Source organism: Lynx rufus, unplaced genomic scaffold, assembly GCF_022079265.1.
Source record: "Lynx rufus isolate CCGP_SWC_20201006 ecotype Redwood Valley unplaced genomic scaffold, mLynRuf1.p SCAF_6, whole genome shotgun sequence".
NCBI lineage: Eukaryota > Metazoa > Chordata > Mammalia > Carnivora > Felidae > Lynx > Lynx rufus.
In genome coordinates this window covers 4,267,044-4,290,948 of record NW_025814878.1, presented here as the reverse complement: position 1 = coordinate 4,290,948, position 23,905 = coordinate 4,267,044, and the positions used below count along the sequence as shown (strand labels likewise).

The 23,905-nt window shown below is 45.3% G+C and overlaps 1 protein-coding gene across 2 annotated transcripts in view; it reads left to right on the top strand.

The window, feature by feature from the left end:
- The first annotated feature begins 7,077 nt into the window (after positions 1-7,077).
- ZDHHC14 (zinc finger DHHC-type palmitoyltransferase 14) overlaps positions 7,078-23,905 on the top strand; it is a 291,313-nt gene continuing 274,485 nt past the window's right edge. For both annotated transcript variants that reach the window (XM_047102756.1, XM_047102755.1), the window contains exon 1: positions 7,078-7,358. In XM_047102756.1, the coding sequence (XP_046958712.1) occupies positions 7,114-7,358 (245 nt within the window). In that variant the 5' untranslated portion in view covers positions 7,078-7,113. The remainder of the gene's footprint in view (positions 7,359-23,905) is intronic.

The following is a 23,905-nucleotide window of genomic DNA, read 5'->3' as shown; positions in this document are numbered from 1 at the left end:
TGTCTTACTCGTCTTGACCCACGATGTTCCCAGATGTGCAGAGCACATATAGAAATGTGAGCTAACTCTCCGGGTTGGAAAAAATTAGGGTGTCTGATGTTCTGGAGAATTCTGTTTGATATGGGAATTCGGCAATTACTTTGTGCCATCGTAGAGCTCCCTGAAGAAACCCCTTTCTGGTGGCTTCAAAGTTCTCCTTAGAGGACTGTGTCCCTTTGCCCTCTATGCACTTTGACCACACTGGGTGCACTTTCATCCTGACTACAGAAGGTATATAAATTATATCATGTCCTGGATCTGACTGTCTTCCCCTTTCACCATAGATAAGACCGTACTTCCTCTTGGCTGCCTGCGGTATTCTGAGAATTACCGAGGTGGCTTTGTGGAATGCTTTGAGCTGCTCAGATGAAAGGAACAAAGCTCTAATTTTGTTAATAACATAACCCTGTTGTCAGCGGGCCCACCGAGTCAGGTAAAAACAGGGAAAGACCCGCCCGGAACAAAGATACTCCCAACAATCAGGGGAGGCCCAGCGTGGTGCTCATGGCGGTGCTGGCTATGGCAGCTTTAGGAGGGTGGTCAGATTAAGCAGATAGAGTTAAGGCTCCCAGAACGAGTTCTCAAATGGATGGGTTGGTGGAGAAAGGTCAGCTTCCTCACCCCTTGGGTGGGTGACTGTGAGTCATAATGCATGTTCTAGAGTCTTCTTTCCCTCTATTTCACTTCATTGTGCCGGGTGTTCTCTGGAATCCCCTCCCAAGTAAACGACTTGCACTTGAATCCTTGTTCATTCTAGTCCCACAAGAAATGTCATATGTTTCCCCACCACTCCCACTGCCCTGGGATCCTGGCCCCCTTGGCTCTGCCTATCTAAATTGCCACAGCCCCGCTCCACGTTGAGCAAAGTCTACTCAGTTGGCAGCTAGTCAGACAAAGTACACTCTATTGTATAGCCTGCTGGAGTAGAATGGGAATCATACATACATGCCTGGTGGAAGAATCCTGGTTCAGCTACTCACCAGCTGTGAAACCCTAGGCACATCACCCAACATCTCTGAGCTTGTTTACTCTTCTGTGAAATACTGAGAAAAATGCTTACTTCATTGGTTTGTCTTCTGGATCTAATGAGCTAAATAACAAACCAGGATATTGCCTAATACCAGATGATACTCCAGAAAAGATAGTTCTTTTTATTGCACCATTTTCTTTCATTATTTACTTTCTGTGTGTCTCCATCTTGTTTCCCCAACTAGATTGTAGTTTTTCTGCCACGTTCAACTTATTTATCACAGTGTCCTTGCACATAAAAGGCAATAACAGTTATTTGTTATCTGTTTTCTAAGGCTTTAAAGGAGAGAATGCACTCTTTCAATTCAGGATTTGTTTCTGGATTATTTGTTACTATAAGGCATTCTCAAGGAATTTTTAGCTGGTCGTTCCTTTCCTTGGCCTCAGTTTTCTCATATACAAAACAAATGTTTAGGTCTATAATTCTAGATGCACTGAGATCCTTCTAGCACTGCACTTTGGAATCTATGTATTATTCCTTAAAGGCCAAGTACTCTAGGTTACTCTTCTGACCCATCAGGACTTAATATAATGGTAGTCACAGATTAAGTGCCTTCCCAGTGCATGTGGAGTCAATTCCAGTCACCTTAGAGCCTGTATCCTCCCAGCCTTCTCTCTTAACACTCACCTTTCCCTCACTCTATTCCAGCCAGACTGGTTTTTCTTTGTACCCCTAAGAATTTTCCAGGCTTGAGGCCTTTGTACTTGCTGTTTCTCATCACTTGGTTCTCTGTTCAAAGGTCTCCTCCCCCAGTTCTCTCTGTCCCGCAACGCTGCCTTTTCCCCCCTGTAATTGCACTCTGACATTGTCTTATCATTTAGTATTGGCTTTAATTGTTAGCATTTTATTTGCATTTATTGCTTGTTCTCTCTACCTCTCCCTCTAGTTCTCCCATATAAACGTCTCTTTTGGTTCCTTTTATAGCCCTACCATGAAAATAGTACTTAATACAGATCTGGGACAAACTAGGGCCCTAAGTAAGCAATTGTGACATGAATGAACGAATGAATGAATAAACTCTACCATAACTTAGAGTATTTAGATGGTGAGCTAAAATCTGTGGCTGTCACTCCAGGTTCTAGTGAACTTCTTTAGGTATGTATCCTAAGTGAATCAATTGCAGTAGGTCTAAGTAAACATGCAGTGGGAAGAAACAAGGAATTCCTAGGAAGACAAGTGCAAACAATCATACCAGCTTATCTAGAAACTTATTCGTAATGGGAAATTTAGATATAATTTATTTTTTTATTAAATTTTAAAAATGTGTTTATTTTTGAGAGAGACAGAGTATGAGTGGGGGAGGGGCAGAGAGAGAGGGAGACACAGAATCCGAACCAGGTCCAGGCTCCAAGCTGCCAGTACAGAGCCCAACACAGGGCTCGAACCGAATAACCGTGAGATCATGACCGGAGACAAAGTCAGACGCCTAACCGACTGAGCCACCCAGGCGCCCCTAGATATAATTTAAAAACAAATAATTTATTTCTTTTTGTTATGTAAAATTTCAAACGTAAACATAAGTGGATGTAGATAAGATGAACATAATGGACAATGGACTCTCTTGTACCCTGTGGTGGACCGTAGGGTGGCCCCCTCATCCTAGTGCCCATACCTTATATAATCCTCTCCCCTGAGTGTGTACAAAACCTGTGGCTTGCTTTCTAAGCAAAATAATATGGCAGCTAGATGTCACCCCTTTGTGATTACTTATGTTATATAAGATTCCATCTTGCTAACAAACTCACTCCTTGAGGGGACTCTCCTTGCTGCCTTGATGAAGGAAGTGGCCATGCTGGGAAAGGACATGTGACAGTGAACTCCAGGTGCCCTCTAGGAGATGTGGGCCATCTCCAGTTGACAGCTAGCAAATAGCCAGCTACAGCTGTAAGGAAATGAATTCTGCAGTGACCTGAGTGAGCAAGGAAGCTGAAACTTTTCCAGTTGAGCCTCCAGATAAAACACAGCCTCACCAACACCTGGATGGTAGGTGTAAGACCCTAAGCAGAGGACCCTAGGTGCCTGGACACCTGACCATAGAAAGTGTGAGATAATAAATTGGTGTTATTTTAAGCTGCTACATTTGTGGTAATGTGCTGCAATACATAACTAATTCAGATATATCACCCAAAGTAAGCAATTTTCAATAGTTTGCCAGTCTTGTTTCATCTATCCTATCATGGTTTGGGGATGGGTGGGCTGGAGTATTTTATTATTTTAAAAATTATTTATTAAAACAGAATTTATTGTCAAATTGGCTAACATACAGTGTGTACAGTGTGCTCTTGGTTTTGGAGGTAGAATCCCATGATTCATTGCTTACATATAACACCCAGTACTCATCCCAACAAGTGCCCTCCTCAATGCCCATCATCCATTTTCCCCTCTCCCCCGCCTCTTTCCCCCAGCATCAACCCACAGTTTGTTCTCTGTATTTAAGAGTCTCTTATGGTTTGCCTCCTTCCTTCTCTGTAACTATTTTTCCCCCTTCCCTTCCCCCATGGTCTTCTGTTAAGTTTCTCAAATTCCACATATGAGTGGAAACATATGATACCCAACTTTCTATGACTGACTTATTTCACTTAGCATAATACCCTCCAGTTCCATCCACGTTGCTGCAAATGGCAGGATTTCATTCTTTCTCATTGCCAAGTAGTAGTCCATTGTATATATAAACCACACCTTTATCCATTTATCAGTTGATGGACAATTAGGCTCTTTCCATAATTTGGCTGTTGTTGAAAGTGCTACTATAAACACTGGGGTACATGTGCCCCTACGAATCAGCACTCCTGTATCTGAATAAGAATTATGGATAAATTCCTAGCAGTGTTATTGCTGGGTCATAGGGTAGTTCTATTTTTAATTTTTTGAGGAACCTCCACACTTTTCCGGAGTGGCTGCACCAGTTTGCATTCCGACCAACAGTGCAGGAGGGTTCCCGTTTCTCCACATCCTCTCCAGCATCTATAGTCTCCTGATTTGTTCATTTTAGCCACTCTGACCTGTGGGAGGGGGTATCTCAGTGTGGTTTTGATTTGTCTTTCTCTGATGAGGCGTGACGTTGAGCATCTTTTCATGTGTCTGTTGGCCATCTGGACGTCTTCTTTGGAAAAGTGTCTATTCATGTCTTCTGCCCACTTCTTCACTGGATTATTTGTTTTTCGGGTGTTGAGTTTGGTAAGTTCTTTATAGATTTTGGATACTAACCCTTTATCTGTCATTTGCAAATATCTTTTCCCATTCACATGCAAATACTTTAGTATGCATCTCTAACAGAGAAGGACTTAAAAGCATTGCCATTATGCCAGAAAAATTAGGGCTTCATTGAGAACCAAAAGGGGAGTCTTTTTTTAAAGCCAGGAAGTCAATGGATCTAGTATATTAATTGGGCAGAGGGAGAAAAGGTGGTTGCTAGAAATTGAGTGAGAATAGCATCCCCTTGATCCAATGAGCTGAAGAACAGGTAAGGATATGAGAGCTTTCACTTGAAATGTCTAAGCCTTGCCTCCCCCCCCCCTTTTTTTTTAACAGCGCAGTCACAAAGTACTTTATGCGAGTCTGTCATACGAAATCTAAAATCATTCAAGCCCAATTCCGATTATATGTTTAAGATCCGACCCATTCCCCCAATTCCTGTTCTGGAATGGACCCTTATAAATTCCATTTTTTATTCGTAACTCCTTACAGTGCCTTATAACTGCCATCCCTACCACTTTTCCTTTACTACAGGAAGCTCTTTCCAACTGGCTCCAGTTCTTCTCCTCTCTTGGATAAACCGATATCGTCTACCTTTGACACTGCTCAAGGAAGCAGCGCTTTGCAAGGGAAATTCTCAGGGCTCAGGGTTCAATTTCATCGCCACCACCAGGGAGCTTTGAGATCTCTGGCAAGTAGTACAGTGTTCTCTAAGCTGGATACAATAGTGCCTCGCAGGGTTCCAGAGAAGATTAGATAAAGAACATGTGTAACGTGTAAAGTGTCCAGCACAGAGAAGGCACAGAGGCGCCCCACCATTCTCTTTGTTAGTTCCCATCTCGTCTCCGAGCACCAGAACGCCCAGCACCGCGCCTCTCCCGCTCTCGTCGCGGGGGATGCAGGGATTTGTAGTTTTTTGGTCCCCAAGTCGTAATTCCTCTCGGAGCCAGTCGGCGAGAGGAAGAACTACACATCCCAATGGGCGGTGAAAGGAAAGTGGGGCTCGGAAAACCGAGCGTCCCCGCCCGGCTGCCTGCGCTTTCCGCTGCCCACTGGTTGTGCCCGGCACGCGAGGGCTGCGACCCCGCGGCAAAGCCAGGGAGGGCTCGAGCTCACGGGCCGGGCGACTGGGGCTGTGGGGCGCAGCGGGCAGGGGAGTCGCGGGCCGAAGAACAGCGGGTCCCTCTGCGGCCGCGGGAGCTCGCAGGGGAAAGGGGAGAAATAAAGCGAGTAAATCGCGAGCGCCCGGGTCGGAGAAGTGAGAAAGGGTTGGGGAGGCAGCCACCCCCGCAGAACCTGACCGCCACGGGCTTGTCCTCGGGAGGAAGGCAGGGGCCGGGGCGGGTGGGAACCCAGACCGCTCCGCTCTCCCCGCGGGAAACCTGGAAGCCGGCCGGGCCCCGAGACCTCCCGCCCGCAGCCCCCATCCCGGAGTCAGGCCTTCCTCGTACCGTCCCTCCCCATTTAGTCGCAGGGCACCCCCGCCAACTCCCGGGCAGCAGTGGAGCTGCACCCGACAAGTCCACCGCGCGCCCCGCCGGGGGAGGCCGGGGAGGGTCACCTCTCCGCAGGGGTTCCTCAGGTCCCCTGGAGTCGCGAGAATGGATTTGCGTGTAGCCGTGTGAATATATGTGTGTGGAGGCGGCAGCTGCGGCCGGGAATAAACCCGGAGGAGCCAGAGTCTGCGGGCGAGTGCACGGCCGCGGGCACAGACCCCCGAGCCGTCCGCGAGCGACGCCGGAGGGAGCCCAGCGTCTTCCCCGGGGTCGCCCGGGGCCCGTCCGAAGGGACTGGGGCTGGGGGTCCGCGGAGCCCGTGCGGGGCTTCGCGGGCGAGAAGGAGGAGCCGGAGGAGGAGCCCGGCTGGCGAGGCGAGGCGAGGCGAGGCGAGGGCCGCCGCCCACCCGGCCGGGAGGAGGCGGACCCGCTGCGAGCGCCGCGCGCGCGCCGGGGCTGAGCCTTGCAAACAAGTGTCTGTGGCGCTCGCCCCGCGGCCCTGAGACGCGCTCCGCCACCCCCGGCGGCCCTCCCTGAGCCCGGCCCGGCCCCTATGGGGCAGGAGGGAGCGAGGGAGCCGCCGGCCGTGCAGCCCACGAGCCGCCGCCGCGACCCTCGGCCCGGGCGGCCCCGGCAGCCCCGCGCGGGGGCCGCGGTCTGGGCTCGGCTGCCAGGCGCGCCGGCGCGGGGTCGCAGCGCGAGCAGCGCCCGGGCTGTCGCCGAGCCCGCTCCTGACAGAATAACGTGCTCGGTTTCCCCACCCCTGGGAGGGGTTGCCGGGGCCGCGAGCTGCCTCCCAGTTTCCACCGCTCTCTCCTGGGGAGGATCCGCCGCCGGGAGGAAGGATTAGAATAAACCTGGCCGAGGCGCCGAAGTGGCTCCCGAGGAAGCCGGGGCCGCCGCCTCGTGTCCCCTCGGGGCGCAGCGTTCGGGGGTCGGCGGGCCGGAGCCGAGGCGCGGCCGGCGGGCCGGCGGCGGCGGCGGCGGGGCCGAGCGAGCGGCTGTGCGAGGGGGCGGGCGCGCGGCGAGTCGGGGGCCGGCCGGGCGGCCCCCCGCGCCCCGCGGGGCCCCGGAGCCCCGGCACGCGGGCTGGAAGCGACTGAGGACCGCCGCCGCGGGCTGCGGGCCAGCACCGTCCCTCCCGGAGGGGGACCCGGCTATGACAGCTGGGCTCCCGCAAGGGTTAACCTGGGTGTCCTCGGCAAAGTTGTCGCCGAGCCGGGAGCCGGCGTAGCGGCCGCGGCGCCGCGGCTCGGGGGGCGGCCGGGCGGCCGACGGCGGTCGTGGCTCGGCGGGGCCCGCGCGGCCGGGGGGCTTCTGGGGGCGTGCGCCCCCAGCCGGCTGCCCTCGTGGATGCCTCCCGGCGGCGGCGGGCCCATGAAAGACTGCGAGTACAGTCAGATCAGCACCCACAGCTCCTCCCCCATGGAGTCGCCCCACAAGAAGAAGAAAATCGCGGCGCGGAGGAAATGGGAGGTTTTCCCGGGAAGAAACAAGTTCTTCTGCAACGGCAGGATCATGATGGCCCGGCAGACGGGCGTCTTCTACCTGACTCTCATCCTCATCCTGGTCACTAGCGGACTCTTCTTCGCCTTCGAGTAAGTGGCGGCGAAAGCTCCGCGACGCCCGGCTCCCCCTCGCCTCTCCCCGACCCCTGCCCCTCCCCTCGCTACTTTCGTTTTCCAGAAGCCTTATTTGCTGTACGTTGTTATATAATGCAAACCCGCTTCTCCCTCTTTTTTCTCAAAGGTCTGTGGCCCTTTGATCCCCGGAGACAGTGCAGCCCTGGGGCGGGCTCTGGGAGTGGAGAGGGGAGAGGGGACACTTGGAAGGTGTGCCGGCCTTGCCGCTGGCGCGGGTCGGGTGGCACCTCGCAGGTGACTGATTCTTGGTTCTGTCTCTACTGAGTTTGGAGACCGGCGAGCCAGCCCAGCTGTAGCTTTCTGTGGGAGGGGAGGATGAGGCTGATTTCTCAGGCAGCGATAAATAGAATTGACTTCCTTTCCTGCTCGCAAGCTATAGGGCATCTTGTTCAGCTCATTTACTAAATCTTCCAGGTGTCTTCACTATTCAGAATCTTGGCTTTTTTCAGGTTTCAGAGCGAAGGCCTGGAAGGGTAGTTTCATTTTTTCATTCTCCTTAGATGGTCACCCTGGATCAACAATTTCTGATTTACCATGAGGTTTCCAAACTCTTTGCTTCAAAAAAAGTTTTTCCATTAAAAACATGTTGCAAGCAAACCCTTTATTCTCCCTTCCTGACGTTGGGGAACAGGTGAAAGGAGACTTTCAGCCTGTTCAGGAGAAGTATGACACTGCATGGTAACTTCTGATTCCAGAAACAGTACTTTGGGACTTCAGGGCTTTTATCTGAAAAAAAGTGCATGCAGGTCTTCCCCGTTTTCAGGAAAATCAAGTTGGCCAGTGGCAACTGTCCTCCTGCCAACTAATGAAAGATTTTCTTATTTATTAATAGATTAGATAAAGTACTTTAACCACATTCCAGAATCAATTTCAATTGCCTTTATTGGGTCCAACATTTGCAATGCAGCTTCTTATGTAATTCTTAATGGTAGCCTTTGCTCAATAAAAGTTATAGCTACACCCCCATCCCCAATTAAAAAAAAAAAGCAATACAGTTATTGGGAGTTCTTTGTGCTTCCAGTATCCTGCTTATTACGGGACATGGTACCCGTTCAGTCTCCATCTTCTTCTGTTGCATAGGGTTAATTAAACCTTTGTGTTTATTTACTTTTTGTCTCTGATGAGTATTCATAGGCTCTGGTTTTGTGCCCAGTGTTTGGTGTTCCAAATGCTATGTCAATCAGAAAGGAATGATCTCTTGACAATGTGATGCTTTTCATGTAAAGCCCTCTGACTCTGAGGGGGAACGCTTTGTGCCTCAACATTGTGCCGTGGTGAACAGTTATAGCAGGATTGAGTTAGAACAGGTGAGGACAGAGATCTCCCAGGTGTAAGCCACTCACGTCCCCCAGTCCTCACACACAGCCCCTCCATTTCTCTCCTAGAAGTTTAACTTTTGGGCAGTTTCGCAAGGAGGGTGGAGCCTGTTGGGGGCCTTGAGGTGGGAAGGGGAAGGTGTGAAAAGGTTTTGGGAATGGCAGGAGAAATGCTCTGTTTCTCCTCTGTTGTTCCCCTTGTCCCTTAACAGAGAGCCAGCCGCTGGTCCTGACAGACCTGGGTCTGAGTCATAATAGATTCAGGCACTGAAATGATGATGCCATGTGGTTGAACACAAATGCCATCCTTCTAATGGTGGCTGTCATTTCAGGTGGTCTTCTGGAGTATTCACGGTGTTCCTAAGGTGAAAGTTTTGAACTACTGGCATTTTTTTTTTTTTTTAGCAGTTTTAAGGGTGGGGAAAATGGGTTAATTTTGTGAACTCAGCCACAGGTGTGTTTCTTGCAGGATGATGAATGTTTCATTTTCTGTCTACACCCAAAGCCACACTGAATGGTTAGAGATCCCCTCTAGTTATACTTGCTGTCTTTTATTTTCTTCGTTCAAACATTGCTTTTAAGCAAACCATCGCTTCTTGAGCCCTGCGTGTGTTTCTTCCAAGAGCTCCCCAAAGTCCTCACTAGTAGGTTGTCAGGGATGTTTCTCTGCTGTCAGCATTGTGTTAACCAGAGGCTGTAGGAATAAACATGTGTGCTGGGATTTTATTAGCTCCTACTGGTAGCTTCATTTTTAGATAAGCTCTGTGTGTTTTGGTCTTCATGAGTGTTACTTCAATTAGGCAATTTGAAATTTCAAGAAAATAGGCCAATCCTAGGATGATGCCTCAGTTGGGAAAATCATAGGGCTGTTCAGACCATAGAATATTATGGTTTGGCTAAGAATATTTGTCACTGTGTTGCTTTTAAGTTCTTTATCATTGCTAATGACAAAGTGAAATTAAATAACTTTGGCCAAATTAATTTGATGGACTCGGAGAAGCAATTAGTTCCATGCCCAGGGTATGAAACGCCAACAGCCTAAAAGAGATCAAAAGAGAATGCCAGTTTCGTCTGCCCACTGCCTGCCTTCCTTCTGCCCTTCCTTTAGCTATTTATTGAATATATACTACGTGTTTGCCTATTTGGCTTAATTTCATGTCTAGATAACTTTAATATGAGTAGAATTCGTGTTCAAACATTAGAGTCCATGTCTCCCGATACAGTTACAAAGGGCAAGGACAAATTTGAAGACACGTGACCTAGCTTCAGACCTCTTTTTCCTGCAACTGTTCCCTACCCTGCTTCTCATTCCCAACCTTGAACAGATGACAAGGAAGTTCTTCCAAGAGAAAGGGACTTATGGGAAGATAGCAACAGGTGTCGATACTGCCTCTGACCCTGGGAAAAAGGCAGGGTAGAAATGATTATTCCCACATTGAAGGGGAAGTGACGGAGGCATTGAGAGGTGAAATAACCACCCCTGGAGGCAAGAGTTTCTGACTGCAAACCTTTTCTGACCCACTGTTCTGCTCTTTCTCTGAGCATAGAATAGTGCTTGAAGACTTGGACTTCGGAAGACAGATCCCAAGATTCTAACCAGGAGTATGACCCTGAGAAAATAATTGGGCTTTTCTAAGCGTCAGTTTCCCAATCTGTTAAATGGGATTAATACTCTCTACCTTAAAGTGTTGTGAAGATTAAGTAAAAAAAGTATACTTAATACAGTGTCTCATATATAGTAAGTATTCAGTGAATGGTACCTGTTATCAGAGCAGACCTTAGAAGTAGCTTCCCAAGGACTCCCTTTTCTGAGAGCCTTTGAAGGAGAGAGTAGATGGGTTAATAAGCAACGATCCTAGTGATAGCATATTGGGCTGAAAAAAATGCAGACCCGTGTAGTTTGCAATAAATCAAGACCTTTGCATGACTCAGGGGAGTGGCTTCACTCTTGCCTCTTCAGAGTGGGAGTCTTGCAGAGTTGTCTGGGGACTGCCCTGGTCCAGACCAGAGCAGGAGCACAGAGGAAGCCTCCAAGAAGCAGGGACTGGATTTCATTTCCGTTTTTAGAGCTACCATCTTAGAACCGTGAAGACGGTAAAGAAAGCTACTAGAAGCCACCTGATGCAGCTCTACTCATTTTCAAGTAGGGTCAGGCTCTGCATTTTGGAGCATCCTGTGTTCAGCGTAGGCACTGTTAGAGAACGACAGCATTTTGTAGTTGTATTCAAGAGGGGAGGAAAGAAAAAAAAAATTTAAAAGGGGCACCTGGGTGGCGCAGTCGGTTGAGCGTCCGACTTCAGCCAGGTCACGATCTCGCGGTCCGTGAGTTCGAGCCCCGCGTCGGGCTCTGGGCTGATGGCTCAGAGCCTGGAGCCTGTTTCCGATTCTGTGTCTCCCCCTCTCTCTGCCCCTCCCCCGTTCATGCTCTGTCTCTCTCTGTCCCAAAAATAAATAAACGTTGAAAAAAAAAAAAAAAGAGGGGAGGGAGGAGGCTGGTTGCAGCGCTGTCCAGACTTGTCACTGCTCCTTGTGGTTATTGAGGGGCTGGTTCGTCTAAGACTCACAGCAACATCCTCATTGTCATAACCCCATTCCCAGAATTGCAATTTGAAAAGATCAGTGAACCTTATCCATTTCTTTGTCTCTTCTTCTCTGGCACACACATCCATACAGGCTGCTTTTGTTTCCAGTTGAAGTTTTGAAAATGTCTTTGGTCCTGAACGATTGACATCTCCTAGTCACTGATCACAGGGACAGAAAGAAGCAGATGAACCAGGCAGCCAGATGTGAGGGGAGGTCTGCTCAGCTCTTGGACTTGACAGTCTCCCAGTTCTGTGCTGTGATCACAGTCTGGAGATGTTTCTGGGGCTGAAACACTTGGGAATGTGGAAGCATTCTTAAATTTGTCATCACTGGAAGTCCACTGATGAGTTGTTTTTTGAAAGCTACCAGTTGTCTTCTCCCTTCTGATTTCCCTCTCTCCTTCCTTTTCTCCTCCCCTCCTTCCCTTTGTTTCTTTGCCCTCCTTCTCCTCCTTCTTTCTCTGGCTAATCCCCTCTGAAATAATTGAGGAATGATTGGTAGTCAGTAGAACTGGGGTGATGTTTGCTTTCAAGATGGAACATAGGACTGTCCCCCATAAACAAAAGTGCTATCTCCTTTCATTTCTCCCTTATAGATTGGAAATCCTTCATTATTTAGTAGAAGATACTGCCATTACAACATATAAGGACCCTCTATTTTCTCAACTGCCCTATTGAGAACTGCATCAAGTTTTCCACCATCTCAGAAAACAGAACGTGTCCTATCTTCTGGCCGGATGCTGGCCATGCCATGCCTCGTAGAACACCATGGGCTTAAGAGTAGACAGTAGGAGATGACCATCAGGGTGCTACCCTGACCATTCCCTATTAACCAAGTAGGTGTTGTCAAGGATACTTTATAGCCCACAAGATCCACGAGAGTTTGGGATCCACAGGAATTTCAGGTGGCATCAAAACCTTATTAATGACCTCTTGGCGTGAGGGCACTGATCCATTCATTGGTGTGCAAGGTCAACGCATGTAAATTCCATGAGGATAGGGAATGCATTAGCTTGTTCATTGTTGCGTTTTATCTCCAGTACCTAAAATAGTACCTGGTACATAGGAGGCTCTCAGTAAATATTTGTTGTTGATGGAATAATGGTAATACTGAAACACTCTGAAAAATAACTCCCCCACGCTTCAGTTTTTCATCTTATAAAGTTGTAAACACTAAAATTTCTCATGCCTTACAGAGCACAGTTGCCTTAGAAACTTTGATTATTAGATGTAATTCTTCTGAATTTAGAATTGGGTCTCAGCCCTTTTCAAATACATTAATTGAAGTAGAGGAAATAAAAGGTTTCTTAGCTATTTAGAAAACTAGTGACAGAGTTGAGATGTTCCCTTGGCCAACTAAGACCTCTCTGTAGTTTTTCTTTATTTTTTAAGTAAATGCTTTGAGCAAATAAAGCACACACACACACACACACACATATATGTATATATACACATACATACACACACATATACACACATACACACACACACACACACACACACACACACACATATATATATATATATCACCGTTACCCAATTACCACTAGTACCTAGAATAATTTTACATTTTATTGTAAATGTTCTTGACTTTTGATACTTGAATTTAATAAAACTCTTAAGGAGACTGTTGACTCTCAGCTAGTGGGAAGTGATACCCAGTTATGCAGAAAGGACGCCTGTAGGTTCCCGTAATAAGGTAATGATGGTCAATTACTTAATGGGCCATATCTACATAACCTGGAGATTTTTCTCTTGCAGTGCAATGTTGCACATAATTTATTCACGGCAGAGTCACTATGTCTCAGCAAAAGAATTTAAATTAAGTGTTTCAAGGAAGTGCATTCATTTTTTTTGTAGCTGAGGTTGGTGGGAAAGGGAAGGCAGTGGTGGCCAATAGGTATTTCTGTTTAGTTACATCTGGGAATTTGGGTCTGATAAAAAGTTAGTTCAGGTAAGTGTTGGGGTCCATCTTAATGCTTTCGTTTAGTGCTTTACTAAATATAAATGTTGGTCCCAAATCAAACTGGTTTTTTACAAACTGGATGATCTTCTATCTGCTCAGTTCTCCCCTTTAGATAATATTATATCCATGCAGAAGATCATATGTAACATATGTGCAAGTGTTTAAATAAAATACCACCACTCAACTCAAGAACCACATCGATACCAGGGCTTTTGAATCTGTTCATACCCTTTGCGTTTTAGCTCTGTTCCGTCTCCCTGCTCACCTCCCTGAGGTCATCACCACCTGAGCTTAGTCATTATTAATGCCTTGCCTCTTTTTCCTCAAGGTTTTTAAATGTATACATTCGCAAATAATAGATTATTTAGTTTGGCTCATCTTTCTATATAAAAAATAGAAATAAAAAATTCCTATGTCTATAAAAAAGTAAAGAGATCTTTTGTACATGTAAAAAAACCCTTCCATCTCTGCCCTTTCCCCTCCTTCTCCCCGGACAATTAAACAGTAAGTTGCAGACATCATGCCCTTTGATACCCAAATTGTTCAGTATTTCATTCTTTTGTGTGTATGTGTGTCAGAGAGGGAGAGAGAGAGACAGACAGAGACAGAGAGGGAGAGAATCTCTACACTCAGTGTAGAGCCAGACTTGGTGCTCAATACCACGACCCTGGGATCATGACCTGAGCTGAAATCAAGAGTCAGCCGTTGAGCATTTAATTCTTTTTTTTAATGTTTTTATTTATTTATTTTTGAGACAGAAAGAGACAGAGCATGAGCAGGGGAGGGGCAGAGAGAGAAGGAGACACAGAATCCGAAGCAGGCTCCAGGCTCTGAGCTGTTAGCACAGAGCCCAATGCAGGGCTTGAACTCACGGACTGTGAGATCGTAACCTGAGCTGAAGTCAGACGCTTAACCGACTGAGCCACCCAGGTGCCCCTCTCAGCATTTAATTCTTGAGCAAAAGACCTTTTCTTAACATGGTACAACTGACCCTTGAACAACACAGGTTTGAGCTGTGCAGTCTACTCATATATGAATTTTTTTCACAGTATAGTACTGTAAATGTATTTGCTCTTCCTTATGGTTTTCTTAATAACATTTTCTTTTCTCTAGCTTACTTTATTGTAAGAATACAGTATATAATGCATATAACATACAAAATATGTGTTAGTTGACTGGTTACCTGTAAGGCTGCTGGTCAATAGTAGGCAATTAGTAGTTAAGTTTTGAGGGAGTTGAAAGTTATACACCCATTTTCAACTGTATGGGGTGAAGTGGGGTTGGCACCCCTAACCCCTATTTTGTTTAAGAGTCAACTATAATGGTATCAATTTCAGTCAATTTCATGTGGCTGCAACAGTCCATATTCAGATTTTGCTATTTGTCAATATTTGCCAATATTGTCGTGTTTAACTTTATGATCTTGGTATTTGTGCTTATATAATATGTCTTGTTTCTTTTTTCTTCCTTCTAGCCTTCATATAAGTAAACTGCATATTTTTGGTATTCCATTTTATTTCCTGTAACAAATTTAGGCTGTATTTCTTTCTATTTTTTTAGTAGCTTAAGAGCTCAGTTATGCATCTTTACCCTATTAGAGTCTACCTCCAAATAGTAATACTGTACTTCACAACTAATGTAAGAAGCCTAATACATTATAATTCTACTTACTTGTCTTACACTTTATAAATCTTATTGTCGTATGGTATATATCTGTGTGTGCTATAAAGCCAGCAATGTTACTACTTTAAAGCTGTCAATTGTATGTGAAAGAAACATAAACATACATGCATGCATACATACATACGTACGTGAAACAAAGATACTTTAAAGTAAAACATATACACACTTATAAAATCTAAAATAACACATGCATTTATATATATATATAAAATGGAGATAATTTTAAGTGGAGTTTTATATTTATCTTTACATATTTACCATTTCTAGTACTGTTTATTTTTTCCATCTTTACCGTTTCTCTTTGGCCTAAAGTATTTCTTTTAGTATTTCTTGATGTAGGTCTGCTGGTGACAAGTGCTTAGATTTTGCTTTTTCTGAAAATGTTTCTTTTGCCTTAATTTTTAAGGGAGAGAAGATATTTTCACTGGATATAGAATTCTAGTTTGACAGTTAAAAAAAATTTTTTTTTTAGCGTTTATTTAGCTTTGAGAGGGAGAGTCACAGAATGTGAGTGGGGGAGGGGCAGAGAGAGAGGGAAACACAGAATCTGAAGCAGGCTCCAAGCTCTGAGCTGTCAGCACAGAGCCTGACGCAGGGCTTGAACTGTGAGATCATGACCTGAGCCGAAGTTAGACACCCAACCAACTGAGCCAACCAGGCTCCAAGTTTGACAGTTTTTTAAATCAGAACTTTGAAGACATTGGCCCATTGTTTGCTGGCCTCTTTTGTTTCTGATGTGAAGTTAGCCTTTATTTTTAGCATATTCCCCTGTGGTATGTAATGGCTGAGTTTTTTCCCATCTGATTTTGTATTTTGTTTTTTCTTTTTTTTCAGCGGCTGAACTACAACATGCCCAAGTGTAGTTTTCTTTCTGTTTAGGGTCAGGCTTTGCTAAGACTTCTTGGATCTGTGGGTTGATATCTTTCATCAGTTTTAGAGATTTTTTTCCATCCATTGTTTCTTCAAGTATTTCTCTTGTCTCTTATCCCATGTTTTTTTATACTCTTTTCTTTTTTAATTTTTGTTTTTCAGTTTGAATAATTCCTATTGATCAGACTTCAGGTTTACTGATCCTTTCCTCTGCTGTGTCTTGTTAATGTTAAACCAACTTTAATGTCTTATTTTTTTATTTTTAGCATATCTACATTAAAAAAATAGTTTTTATATAGCTTAAAAACTAATTTCCAGTCTTTTCCTGAAATTCTCCACCTATTCGTGTCCATATTTTCCACTGGATCCTTTAACATATTTTTTGGTAGTTATTGTGCCTAATGATTCCAACAGCTGTATCATCTCTGTGTCTGCTTCTTTTGGCTGTTTCTTCTCTTGGCTGTGGGTTATATTTTCTCCCTTCTTTGTGGGCCTCATAATTTTTGATGCATGCCAGATATTGTGTGTAAAAGAATCGTAGAGGATGCAGTAATATAAAAGGGCACGCCTTTTTACCAGGCTACTAATGTGTAGGCTGAGTCAATCTAACGTGTTATTGAAATGCATGTGATCTTTATTGAAGCTTTCATTAGATCCATTTTGTCACTGAGTTCAAATATTTTGAGGACAGAGACTTTCCCTTTAGCAGGAATTGAGATCTGACCCCTGACTAAGCTCTTAGTTTTCTTTATGCTTTACAACCCAGCAGCAGCTTACCCAACTGTGGAAGATTTCTGTTTTTCAGCCAGTATGCCAGCATTTTGGAGTACTGGGGAGTTTTCTTTGCTTTTAGTACTGTCCCAGCCTTCGTCACCACAGCACATCTCTCTCAGTCCAGCTATCCAGCCTCAGCTTTTGGAGGGCTGCTGCAGTGCCTATGGTGAGGGCCTGAAGTGCATAAGGGAGATTTTTTTGGTTTTTATGCTCTGACCCCTGCCTACTCTTGGGAAGGTCCTGTAGCCCCCAGGGCAGTTGCCTCTCAACTCTCCTGCCCTGCCCCCAGCCTTTGGTGTACTCTTGTTGTGTGTTTGGTGAAGATCTATGGGAAGGAGTTGGCTGGTGGTGCAGACTTACTCTGTGGTTCAGGCTCCCTGGAATTCATATCCATACGGCCATCCATTGGCCATTAAACTTGCTTAAAAATTTACCTGCTTTCTCCTTACTCCTGGCTATGGTGGATTCCTGTTTTTCCTGCCACTTTGCTAGGAGCGGAAGCAGCTGTTGGCCTTTCTTCTCTTGGGAAGGGCTCAACACATTTAAGCTTCTGTGCACCCTCAGATCCCTGATATATTTTTAAAAACTGCTTTTGTAGCTGATGTGGCCTCGTTCTCATTGTCAGAGTGGGAGTGATTGCTTTTACAACTTTCAACTTGTGATTTTTTTTTGTTAATATTGTGTTTCTTAGATTTATGCATGTGGTTGCATATATATGTAATTAGTTTTTGTTGCTATAATATTTGGTTTGTGTAAATACACTCAATTTATTCCTCATACTATTTCTGGTCTTTCTTTTTTGGACTTCTTGCTGATTCTTGGCATTTACTATCATTTTAAAGGATACAGTATGCAGTGCTGCCTCTTCATAGGTTTTGGTTTCTTCTTAAATGTGTCCTGGCAATGCCAGTGACATCTGGGCCCAAGTGCTTAGGCCTGGTGGCAGAATTTAGCGTGGGATTCAATCTATGATGCTTTTATATGATGGTAAAATAGTTATCAAAGGATAAATCATAACTATCAACTGATCATTGAAGTTATGTACAATTAAGAGCAAGGTTTATAGAAATCTGTATCCTTGTGATAAGTGAGATACTTTATCACAAATCTTCATCTGCCAGTTTAATTTCATGCTAGTTTTTCATTGATTTAAAAAGAAATCTTAACTTTTTATCCCCCACTTCTACTACTTTGAGTATGGAATCTCTTGGCTGATCTCATGCCCAGCTTAGATATAAACCCTCAGAATACTTGTAATTAAGGTTCTGTTACTGACCTCTTGTCATGTAGCTGGCTCTGGTTGAAAGTCCTGATAGAAGGGATTTATGATTGAACCAGGCAGCTCTCAGCTCATGTAGACTCTTCAGTCTGCCTAGCGCTCTACATGAGCAAGAAAATCTCTTCCTCTGCCATGAGCAGTCCCAGAATGAAGAGAAAGGTGACAGCTGTGTGTGTGTTCGTGTGTGCGCGCGCGTGTGTGTGTGTGTGTGTGTGTGTGTGCGCGCGCGCACATGCGTGCGTGTGTTCTTTTCCCGGGACTGCATTCCTCCAGTCTGTAGATGCTGTGCTACCCTTAATTGAGGTCTATTTTTGCCTGTACCTCCTTGGCCCTTCACAGCTGGAAACTAGAATGCCGTCGGAGCAGGCTTCTCTGTCTCCCTCTAGGGATTTTTGAGGTAGCGCTTCTTTCAACTGTAATGAGACCTTTTTATTTTAGAACACTTTAAGCACATTTGGACAGAACATACCATTTTTAAAAATAGGAATATAGTAATTTCCATACATCTTCAAACTGGGTTTTAAAACTGCTGACCTCAAAGTCCAGGGGAACCTGGCCTTGCTGTTGAGAGCCATCAGAGTGCGACCAGCCTGGGCAAGGTGGCCGATAGAGAAGCGTGTAGCCAATGGCCTCTGGGGCTGGATGTGGTTTGCCTTGAGGTAGTCCTTCCGTGGAGGAATTCTGCCTAACTCACTTGGGAAAGGATTTAAGCTCCCTAAGGCTGGTATCTTGTCAGGTGCCTCTCATGAATACAGAAACAGCTTATTTTAACACAAAACATGGAAGTCTATTAGAGGCATTAGTTTTACTTGCGGAGGTGAGAAATTATTGCCACCCTTGTACAGATAGTAAAAATAAAATGGGTCCCCAAAGTGTGTGTTCCTGACCGCTTCCTTGAAAAAATCTGGTATCCTTCTTTTTGGCTTTTGTTTTTTCCTTTTCTCTTAATGGTGTAGGAGATTGTGACTACTTTCTCTTTACTTGAAACTTTTCTTCCTTTAGCTTCTAGGATGTTTGTCTTCTGCTGATCTTCTTTTCCCCTCCTGTATTGTATCTGTTGTGTCTTTCCTGCCCTGGATTCACTTTGCTCATTCCCCTCCCGCCTTTCTTACTTTCTTGAGCAAGTTTGAATTATCATGGTGATCACTCTTGCTTCTTCCATTGTGACTTCCATCTCTTGTTCTCTTTCTCCCTTGCCTAGGGTGCTTGCCTTCTAGTCTTGAATTACTCTTGCCTGTGGAGATCTCTCACTCAGTTGTCCTCCGATGCCCAGAAGGCCAGGCATTGAGCGCTGCATGTGTTGTTCCTGGATCCACCCCTCTCAGTGAAGACAACACCTCCCTAGTCCCCAGCACTGTGCCTCAGGTGTGCTCCTGTTTCCCCCTTTCTCTCGGACTTCAGCCATCACCCTCTTCTGATCCTTTCCTTTCATGTCTCTTGGGCTGTATTCTTCCTCTCTGTTTCCATACGTGATGTGGCGGTTTTCAAACATATTCATAAAATCTTTAATCCTCTTTCTGTAAAAAAAAGGATGGACTATAATTCTTCTCCTTTTTTTTCAATGTTTATTTTTGAGACAGAGAGAGAGAGAGAGAGAGAGAGAGAGCACGCGCGCATGAGCAGGAGAGGGGCAGAGAGAGAGGGAGACACAGAATCTGAAGCAGGCTCCAGGCTCCGAGCTGTCAGCACAGAGCCCGACCCGGTGCTTGAAGTCACAAACCGTGAGATCATGACCTGAGCCTAAGTCAGATGCTTAGCCGACGAGCCACCCAGGCGCCCCAGTTCCTCTCCTTTTGAATATATGGGTCTACCTTAGTCGCTTTAGAACTGAGGTTCTAAAGAATAGAACATGGCGGAAGTTTAGCCGTGTGATTTCTGAGGCGAGGTCACAAATGGTGATGGAGCTTTCATCTGGTGCCTGAGTTCCATCTGTCTCAGGACATGTACCTTCAGAGCTGCGAGCTACCATGTGAGAAGTCTAGCTACATCGTACAGAGATTCCATACAGGACAGAGGCCGTGTAGAGAGTCCGGACCACACAGGGAGGTGCCCATGGATCTCCCAGCTCTTCCAGCCCCCAGCTGTTCGAGTCTTCCTGGTGCAGACATGTGAGCGAGTGAGCCTTCACATGATTCCACTCCCCCACTTCCCCGAGTCTTTGAGCCACCCCAGCGGAAGCCACATGGAGTAGGCATGAACTATTCCTGCCACGTTCTCTCCACATTGCAGATTTGTGGACAGAAGTGTTGTTGTTTTAAGCCACTACCTTTTGGAGAGGTTTATTAGACTGGAAAGCTTAACTACCAGAAAATCTCAAATTAAGTGTTGAGACTATTTTGGAGTATGCGGCAATTACTGCGTGACTCACAACACTAAAGTTATAGTGCTATAACTTGAGAGGTCTTTTTTTTTTTTTAAGTTTATTTATTTTGAGAGAGAGAGAATCCCAAGCAGAGTTCGAACCCATGAACCAGGAGATTATGACTGGGGCCAAAGTTGGACGCTTAACCGACTAAGCCACCCAGGCACCCCTGTAGCTTGAGAAGTTTTAAAAATTTATGGTAGCATCAGGGTTAGCTTTTCTCACCACTTCCATTTGGACATGTCCTCGAATAGGAGAGAAAGGAGTTGCTACTCAGTAATGCATTCACAATTGTGCCAAACCCCGGGTCTAACCCTTGGTAGAAGTGTTTTTGTTGGAAAAGTGGTTTGAGCTCAGTGATGTAGGTCCTCATCAGCCCATGCCTGGACACAGCGCCGGCCTCCTTTCTCAAATTTTCTTCCGTGTTGTGATTGTTATGTTTATAGTGATAGACTCTCACACCCATTTTGTGAAAAAGTAAATGTACACAAAACTGTTGAAATCTGGTTTTTAAGATCTGTCTGTTTTTCTTACAACTTATTAAGAGTGACAGATGACAATCTCTGTATTCTTGGAGATCTCCGTGTAGAGCCATCCATCTGTTGACTTTGGAGAGGGTTCATTTGGAAACGTGACCCTGGTAGGGACTCCTCTTCAAGATTGTTGTGTATTAGGATGCTCATTCTTCCCTGGGTTATTGAGACTGGGGACCTGGCTTACCTACCCTCCATGCTTTTGACCCACTGAGTCCTTTCCAGTAACAGCCTGTGGTCGCCTTATGTCTGCAGAGCCATGCTGCCCCAGAGATGGGCAGCTAGACAACCAGTGACTCCCAGTGACCCGATCTTTCGAGTGGGCCTCAAAGTTATATAATCAATGCAGTTTATCATCTTGAATGGTACTATTTTGAGGTCTTTTAATGCCGTCAATTTCCCATACACACATTCTTGATGAGAGATAAGTACATTTTTGAACATATAAGCCAAAGTCAAGTTAAATTCTGCAGCTATATATAGTTTATTTGTCTTTCTGACCAGAGAGAAAAATTCTTTACTCAGATCTCATACTTACTAGCTTGGTATAAATTTTCCTGCTTCATCTTTAAGATAGCAGCCCATGCAAATTAAATTCTGGAATGGTCCCAACACACACATTTAAATGGTGTTTATACTCTATTTAGGAGACATACTGACTTTGTGTTTCTGTTTCTATTCCTTTAGCTATATGCATATTTTGTGCAGATATTTCAAAAGGTATGGTCTTGTCTTTTAAAGATAAATAGATACTGAAAGTTAGAGAACTCTATTCTTTGTCATTAAATTACTATTTAGTCAGGATTAACATTGTATACAGGATTGTCTCTTTGGCTCAAATAAAAAAATAAAGGTAAGAGGTATTATTTTTTTAAGTTATATTCCTTTACTGAGCTAGACAATTATTAAAATTCTATTTTTTATTTAAAAGTTGAAATGGCAACAAAGTGTCCCATTCATTCATTACAGAACTCTCTTGCCTCTTGGCTATGGATGGTTATAATGATATAAGAAATGATGGATCTGTTCTCTAGAACATGAGATTAATATTCCTCTCCACTCTAAAGAGGGTACGAACTTTTTGATTTTAGGATGTTGGATGGGTTTGGTCCCATCACCCAGACTTGACCCTGGTTGGTGTTTTCAAAAAAGATCTCAAGCTTTCCTGATTGCAAGCCCTGATCACGCACAACAGGAAGAGTTAAAGTGTAGAAATAAATGGAATTGTTTTCCTTTCTCCTCATTCTCTCTTTCCTCTGCATAAGTTTTCTGTTGCTGCCATAACAGATTACTGCATAGTTAGTGGTTTAAAATCACACACAGTAATTATATGACAGTTCTGTAGATTACAAGTTGGACATGGGTTCCCTGGAAGGGGCAAGACCTTGGGCTGGACGTCTTTCTCCAGCTACAGGTGGTTTCCTGACAGGGACTTGGCTGGAAGCTGACAGATGCCAGCAGTCCAGTAGCTGGGAGAACAAATGCTTCTGTCCTAAAAAGAATAAACAGTAGGGTGGGGTGGGAGGGGTAATCTCTATGGCAGATGGCAGCATCCACTACAGTTAGTGACAGTTGAGTATTGCAGGTGGGTCAGCTACCTGGTGGGATGACCCGGATTGGGCGGGGGGTGGGGAGGGGGACAATCCAACAGCGGAGGGAGAGAGGGATCCCATCTGGCAGGCCACAGATGGGATCAGGGCAGCCCCAGGGACCTAAAAGTGTCAGGCAAGTCTCTAGTCCTGGAGGGTCACAAAATAGAGCCTCAAGTGTGGGGAACCTGAGGAGTTTGGGGCAGGGATGTGCTCCTGAGACTGGACACCGTGTGAAGGTAGCACAGCAGCCTCCTGGCAGGGGAGAGTCCCTGACGGTGATGTTGGTGCTCTGTCCCCTCTGGATCTGCGTCTGAGGACCTGCTGAGCCAGCCTGCATTTGTGGGGAGAAAGGGGAAGGCAAGGCTGGGAATCAGGCTGAACCTGACCGTTAATGAAATTCCCTTCTGAGTATGAGATGGACCTTTGTCCCCCGAAAAAGACTTTATAATTGCCATTGTTTTCTGCCTCTGTCTTCACCAAGGACAGAATATGGCAGTAATTAGCGATGCTCTAGAAAAAAGCTGAAAGAAGTATTCTTTCTTCTGAATCAGGAAAACTGTGGAGATGTCTTATAGGAACGCAGTTGGTTGTATCAAACTGAGCTATTTCTCCTTGTATTTTGGAACGAATATTGTCATTCTTATTTATTTTACATTTTTTTTCATTAGTCATAATGATTCTCTACCAGTAAGGCTGCTCTCGGTGGCTACACTGACCAGCACAGGGACGGGGGTGGGGGGTGGGGAGAGAGGAGAGCTCTGACTGTGTGCACAATACACGTGCAGGGCAGGTGTGGCAGATAGTTTGCTTGTTTCCAGAATATCCACAGTCAGGTTCATTCAGCCTCCAAAGAAAAGTATTGTTTTTTATGTTTATTTACTTATTTTGAGAGAGAGAGAGAGGGAGAGAGAGAGAGACAGAGACACACAGAGAGAGAATTTCAAGCAGGCTCTGCACTGTCAATGCAGAACCAGACACGGGGCTCAGTCTTAGCCCCGGTGAGATCATGACCTGAGCCAAAAGGAAGAGTCACTTAACTGACTGAAACACTGAGGTGCCCCCAGAAAAGTGATTTTACTTGAAGTGTCTTGTCTAATACATTGATCAAAATACTTAAGACATTGGGGCTCCTGGGTGACTCAGTTGGTTAAGCATCCGACTGTGGCCCAGGTCACGGTCTTGTGGTCCGTGGGTTCGAGCCCCATGTTGGACTCTGTGCTGATGACTCAGAGGCTGGAGCCTGCTTCCGATTCTATGTCTCCCTCTGTCTCTCAAAAATAAATAGACATTAAAAAAAAGAAAATTAAAAAAAATACTAACGAAGACATCTACGAACGTATGCTGTATTTTGGAGGGCAACTAAAATGTTTGTTTCCAGAGCATTTGATCAGACCATGCTCTCCTGATTCCCACGCTTAGACCGATAGGAGACATCATCCTTGTGAACGAGGGTTCCATCTCATCCTTCAGCCCATCCATTTTTTTCTCAACACTCTTCCCATATCTTTCTCCATGAAATATTTACCCCTCTTTTGCTTTTGCTAG